A 6911-nucleotide genomic window follows, 5' to 3' on the forward strand; every position below is an offset into this window, starting at 1 on the left:
AAAAAAAAAAAAAAAAAAAAAAAGATAAATAAAATGTGTGAGCTGACACTCAGAAGGGTGAAGGGTCTCACCCAGAGTCACACAGTTGATAAACACCAGCCTTCCAACCCAGGACCTTCTGACTCCAAAGCCTCCATTTCACTCTCTAAGTCCCCCTCACACAACCCTTTCTCCGGTGACACCAGGTCTTTCCTTGCAATGCACGTGGGCCACAGTCCTGTTAATCTCCTCCATTCATTCCTTCCACAACCATTGGATGAGGCTTCCACCTTCAGTCATCACCTGTGCAAGATGAGGGGACTGCCATGGGGGCAGGGACTATGTCATCCTGTTCACTGTGATATCCCCAGCACCTGGCACCTTACCTGGCACAGAGCTGATCTTCAGCAAATACCTGTTGAATGATCAGTATGAGGGTGACAAAGGCATGGACTTCACTGGAAGTAGCTCCCAGGTGTCACTTACGAGTGAAAGTGTGCCTCCTTTATTGTGGGTTTTAAAACAAGAAAGGACCAGAGCATTCTGGCATGCGGGCCCCCTGGCTCTGGAGGCACGATGAGGCTGTCTGACCTCTTGCTGGTCCGAGCAGAACACCAGTCCCAGAGCTGGAAAGCATGGATGGAAGGCAGCCACGCTGGCCCCACAGGCCAGGAACTGCCATGGCCCAACATGCTGAGTCCCCATCACCACCACCTGCCCTGCCATCCCTCTTCCTTCTGCTCTTCTCTAAACGTACTCATCTCATTCATTCATCCAGTCGGTCGCTCAACAGTTATCGAGTGCCTGTTCTGGGCCAGCCAGGCAGGTGCTAGGTCACAGCACGAGAAAGTCAATGGTACAAAGATTCAAGACACAGCCCTTGCCCTCTGTAGCACAAAGTCCCAAGAGAGAGGCAGATACGTAAGTGGACAGTGATAAGCATGGCAGGAGGGGTCAGTGCGGGTGCAGGGGGATTGTAGGAGGGCCCTTTCTGTGCCATTTGGAAAGGATATGGAGGTTTTCCTAAGAATCAAGGGCTGATTCCACATTCAAGACTCTGTAATGTTGCAAGTTGCAACGGTGTTTGCAGTGGTGGTTAATGTTTGTTGTTTGTGGTGGTGGTTAATGTTTAATATTCATCTCAGCCACCAAAACAGGTCTGAATTTCAACACGGTACTCAGAGATCCTTCACTCCCCACAGAGCAACAGCTTTTGGAATCAGGGGAACTCTGGGTTCCAGTCCCAGCTCTGTGATTTTGAGCACTGAAACTTTTCCGAACCTGTTTCCTTCTCTGCCTTTCAGGGTTGCAGGGCTTAAACGGATAGCATTAATCACCTTCCTTTCACAGGCTGTTAGCACTCAATCAAACCTGCTTCTCCCGCTCAAAGATGTTTAAGACCCAGGCAAGTCACAGAACCTCAACAGAAAAGGAATAACATCAAGGGGCACCTCCACATCATGTCCCCCACTGCCCTGAAGGAGAACGCCTCTAAGCTTAGCAAAAACAAGTTTGAATTTTTGTTCACATGAACTTTTCTACAAAAGCAATAAATCAAAGAAAAAAGTTTAGGAACAGATTAGAGCAGACTCAGATGGGCTCAGTTTCCCTTCCCCGCCCCCGCCCCGCAGGGCGCTGCTCGCTGCTGGACTCAGAAATCCAGCTGGCTTTTCACCTCCAAGATTCTCCAAGGACCACACCCGACAAACACGTCACCACCCTGGCCAGCACAGAGCACAGTGGGTGGAAGGAAGAGAGCAGGGCTTTGGGGAACCTCCCGCCCAGGATTTCACTACCAGCGCCCCACGTGACCTTGGGCAAGTCATGTCACCTCTCGGGACCTCGGTAGTTTCATCTAAAGACGAGCATTAACACCTAGGTCCAAGGTGCCAGACACGTCTGAGGCTGGGAAAGCACGAACCCTCTCCCCGCCAGCACCCCAGGACTGTTGATGTTTTTGATTTATGGCCTCCCCTTCCTGCCTCCTTTCCAACTTCCTTCCTCATCCCAGTCCTCCAAGCACTGACAGCCCATGGATTTAAGCCACATTTGAGCGCGGTCTGGGGCAGTCGGCAGGGTAGGAACATTTCAGCGTAGGCTGGGGGAAAAACGGACAGAGTCGCGCTCTTGCCACTGCCTGTGCCTCTGCGCCTCTTCCTGTACATCCTCCTCTGACCCGCCACCCAGGCTGCTGGGCTAGGGGACCCTGGGGTGCCCGCCTTTACCTTTGAAGATTCTCCCCTCCTGGGTGAGCAGGGCGGCCCCCACGGGAAAGTGACTGTAGGGGCAGTAGGCTGACTTCTTGGCCTCCTGGGAGCAAACCAGCAGCTGCTGGACACACTCGGGCTGCAGGGTGCAGGCAGGAGGCTTCTGGGCCATGTTGGTACCCCAGGCAGGCAGCAGAGCTGTGGAAACAGGAGCTCCGGCCAGCCTGGGCTGGGGCCCCAGACACGATTGCAGCTCCTCCCCCGGGGGTGTGTCCCTGCAACCAGATGGCAGGCTGTTAGGTACGCGGCTTTCAGGATGCAGAGTCTAGGAGAGGAGCCTCCCATGGTTTGGACGCAGCAGGTGTGGTGTAAGAAGGTGCCTGTGTGTGCTTCACACTCTCCCTTGGGAACCACTCTCACTATCGGACACACTGAGGGGTGGGTCAGAAGGTGGTGCCACGCTACTAGAAGGGGACGCTACTGGGTGGGTCAGTGTGGGATCTCAGAGGTCCAAGCTCCAAGGGCTGACAGCCCTTAGTTTGTTAAATCACTTTTTCTCTCCTCCACTGAGCGAAGGACTGAGGCTGAAAGGGCGGGGCTGGGGCAGCCAGTGTGGCATCCCCGAGACGGGAGGCATGAACAAGCTGCAGTACGACTGAGAGCTTCTTTATTTTCACCCATTTTCCTTCTGACTTCTCTTTGCCCCAGCCCAGAATTAAAAAGTATCTCAGCTTCTGGGTGCAGTGGCTCACTTTGGGAGGCTGAGGCAGGAGGATTGCTTGAGCCCAGGAGTTTGAGAACAGTCTTGGCAATATGGCAAAACCCTGTCTCTACAAAAAATACAAAAATTAACTGGGCATGGTGGCATGTGCCTGTAGTCCTAGCTGCTTGGGAAGCTGAGGTGGGAGGATGGCTTGAACCTAGGAGGCAAAGGCTGCAGTGAGCTCAGATTGCACCACTGCATTTCAGCCTGGGTGACAGAGAGCCAGATCCTGTCTCAAAAAAAAAAAAATTGGAGAATGGAGGGAACCATTGAGATTATTTACTTAGGCCCCCTCATTGTTTTGTTGCAAAATAGATATTGGTGTTGGTGGTAAACAAATGTGTTTGCATCCTGGTTCTACTCCTTTCCATGTGTACAAGCTTTGGCAGGTCACTTGACCTCCCTGAGCCACAGTTTCATGTCAACAACAGGGATAGTAATAATCCCTGTTCTAGATCCTGAGACTATAGAAGAGCTCCAGCTTTGGAGTTTAGTAAACCATGATTTGAATTCCATTCTTGCCATTTATTAGCCATATGATGTTGGGAGGGTCACACACAATCTCTCTAAGCCTCGGTGTCCTCATCTGCAAAATGGGCACACTAACATGATTTCACTTCCAGAGTTGTCATGAGGATTGAATGAGATAATGCGTGTACAATGGGTGTGGCTGGAGAGTCTGGTGACATCATGATGTGAACACCCTTTATGACTCCACACAAACTGAGTTATTGTCATTAAGTGACACAGCCAAGATCACATGGGGCAGAACTCCAGCTTGAGTGGCCAAAGACATCCAACTGTTTCCACACCCCTGCCTAGCAGGAGAGTTTGGATGGGGAATGGGGAAGGGGCAGGGGGAAAAGCAGGGGAAAGGAGGAGAATACAAGGCAGCATCTCGTGTCCTGCATGCTGGCATATCTGTGTCCCAGACTTGGAGCTCTCAACTGTATGTGGACACTGCAGACGCCCAGGTGGGCCGCTGAAGAGTTGGGTAAAGTTTGCTTCCTTTCCTCCTTGCCTCCCCTCCCTTCAGATCCCCTCCCCTCCCACTGCATCCAGCCCTCAGAGAGGCAGCCTATTCCCTCCTGCTGGGGCTGAGGGCCCCTCCACCCATGCACTTTTCTCCTGTCTCTATACCTTTGGCATCTAGAGCAGTTTCCTGGATCTCAGATGGCCACAGATGTCTCAGGACACCGTGTGCCCACTCGACGTGGGAATAATTCTAAGGCTTTTTGGGGTTAAGTATAATTACAACTGGGAAAAGAATTGTAGTGCCCTGCTGGCCTGACAGGCCTGTCAGAGACCTCAATAAGTCGTCCCGTTTCTGTCCCCTGCCCTGTCTCAGTTTACCCCACCCAGCCCTGCCCAGGCCTGGGACTGGACTTCAGGACTCCTTGACTCCACAGTGCTAGGAGAACGTAGATGACCTCCCGAGCTAATTATAGCCCTTGGCACCTTCAAAGCTCTTTACCTGCACGTGGTCGTACGTGAGGACAGCGCTCATTCCAAACCCAGCTGTATGGAGCGTGGGTGCCAGTGGTGGCTCTAGAATTCCTTTTTCTTTTTTGAGACAGAGTCTCACTCTGTTGCCCAGGCTGGAGTGCAGTGGCACGATCTCAGCTCACTTCAACCTCCACCTCCTGGGTTCAAGCAATTCTTGTGCCTCAGCCTCCCAAGGAGCTGGGATTACAGGTGTGTGCCACCATGCCCAGGTAATTTTTTGTAGTTTTACTGGAGATGGGGTTTTGCTGTGTTGGCCAGGCTGGGCTCAAACTCCTGGCCTCATGTGATCTGCCCACTTCAGCCTTCCAAAGTCCTGGGATAACAGGCATGAGCCACTGCACCTGGCCTAGAATTCCTAATGGAAGGGGCTTGGGGTGGTCATCCGGTTGGAGGGAGAAAGTGGGCTTGGAAATTTGCTTAGAGCTAAGTCACAGATCAATAATATGAACAGTAGTTTCTAACACGCTTTTGTTTTCACTTTATGTAAAATTAAGAAAAGTTGGCTGGTTGCAGTGGCTCACACATGTAATCCCAGTGCTTTGGGATGCCAGGGTGGGAGGACCACTTGAGGTCAGGAGTTTGAGACCAGCCTGGACAACATAGAAAGACTCTATCTTAACAACAAAAGAAATCTGCTGGGCATGCTGGTGTGCACCTGTAATCCTAACTACTCAGGAAACTGAGGCAGGAGGATCACCTGAGCCTAGGTGTTTGAGGCTGCAGCGAGCTATGATTGCATCACTGTACCCCAGCTTGAGTAACATTATGTTAGGAGACCCTGTCTCAAAAGAAGAAAAAGAGAGAAAGAAAAATGAAGAAAAGTTAATTGCCCAGCTCAAAGAATAGAAAATCCATGGAGAGTGTTTTGAGTCGTAGTGGAGATTTTCAAGGGTCCAAGGTCCTCCCTAAACCCTGCTCCCAGGCCTTCACACTGTGAGATGAACTACCAGAGTCTTCATGTTAGAGTCTAGGTACCATGCATTCACTTACTCATTCAATGAGCAGTTATTGATAATAGGAGCAAACATTAATTTAGCTCTTTTTATGTGCCAGGCCCTATGCTAAATACATTATTTGAATGATTTCATTTAATCCTCACCACAAGATAAAGATACTATTATTGCCCATCTTCGACTGATGAGGACACTTGAACTCATAGAGATCACAGCCTCAAAAATGGATCTCAGGCTGGGTGCGGTGGCTCACACCTGTAATCCCAGTGCTTTGGGAGGCTGAGGCTGGAGGAGGATCGCTTGAGGCCAGGAGTTTGAGACCACCCTGTGCAACATACTAAGACCCCATCTCTACAAAAAAAAAAAAAAAAAAAAACTTAGCCAGGTATGGTGGCACATGCCTTTAGTCTCAGCTACTCATGAGGCTGAGGTGGGAGGGTGGCTTGAACCCAGGAGTTTCAGGCTACAGTGAACTATGATATTGCCATTCATTCCTGGGTGACAGAGCAAGATCCTGTCTAATAATAATAATAGATCTTAAACCTGAGTTTGTCTGCCTTCAGAATCCTGGGCTCTCATCCATCCCAGAATTCATGGGAGGAGCCAGTATAATGGACCGACAAGGGGTGCAGGACTTGGCATCAGACCCATCCATTTAAATATCACCAGTGGTATCCCCAGGCAAGTGATCTGTGCCTCTTTCCTCATTTATACAATGGGACAACATAAGGACCCATCTCTGGTGGATCATGGTTTTATCCTGCTCAGGAAGGCTTCCCATCTCTTTTGTTTTATTTTGATTCTTTTAGGTGAGACCTCTTGGTGGACTGCCAATCATTGTGCTTCCACTCCGTGAGCAGGTACAAGCAGTTGACACAGGATACGCCAATCAGAGACTTCGCTTTTCTGCTGAGTCAGTGGGAATGTTGGTTTTTCCCATCATGGCTGCTAAGCTAGGAAGATGCAACGGTTGCTGGCAGCTAGCTTCCCCCTCTTGGTAGAGAGAGCTTCCTTGCAGAATGAAGCCTGATGGAGAGAAACAGAGCTGAGAGATGGAGGAAAAGAACCCCAATTGCTTGCTGATTGTCTGGATCCAGCCATGCCTGAAGGCATGCTTCTAGATTTTCCTTTAATTGAGCCAATGCAATTCACTTCTATCTTAAACTTGTTTGAGTTTTGTTTCTGTCAATCCTGTGACATCTAGTGGAACATATTACTTCCTAGGATGTTTGTAAAAATCAAGTGAGATAATATACATAAAGATTTTAGCATGGCGAATGGCATGTGGTAAGTGCTCAAAAAGTGTTAACACATGGTATAGCAAATACTGTGTGCCAGGCCCTGTGTTCGGTACTAGAGAATCAGAGGTGGATGACACTTGGTACCTGTCTTGAGGATCTCACACTAGTGAAGGAGACAGATAAGCCAACAGACAGGTATAAAACACTATAAAACAAGATTAGGTACTGGGTCTCATAGCAATACAGAAAAACTATTGTTTGG

The 6911-nt window shown here is 49.7% G+C and overlaps 1 protein-coding gene across 4 annotated transcripts in view; it reads right to left on the reverse strand.

Annotated features, from left to right (window-relative positions):
• Positions 1 to 2540, reverse strand: part of CDA (cytidine deaminase) — a 33888-nt gene extending 31348 nt beyond the window's left edge. The window contains exon 1 of one of the 4 annotated variants that reach the window (XM_011970328.1): positions 2205 to 2537. In XM_011970328.1, coding sequence (XP_011825718.1) covers positions 2205 to 2358 — 154 coding nt within the window. In that variant the 5' untranslated portion in view covers positions 2359 to 2537. Of the gene's footprint in view, positions 1 to 2198 lie in introns of all 4 variants that reach the window. The other 3 variants (XM_011970327.1, XM_011970329.1, XM_011970326.1) reach the window with 3 other exon arrangements.
• Between the last annotated feature and the right edge of the window lie 4371 nt (positions 2541 to 6911).

This window comes from Mandrillus leucophaeus, unplaced genomic scaffold (assembly GCF_000951045.1).
Source record: "Mandrillus leucophaeus isolate KB7577 unplaced genomic scaffold, Mleu.le_1.0 Scaffold944, whole genome shotgun sequence".
Classification (NCBI taxonomy): Eukaryota; Metazoa; Chordata; class Mammalia; order Primates; family Cercopithecidae; genus Mandrillus; species Mandrillus leucophaeus.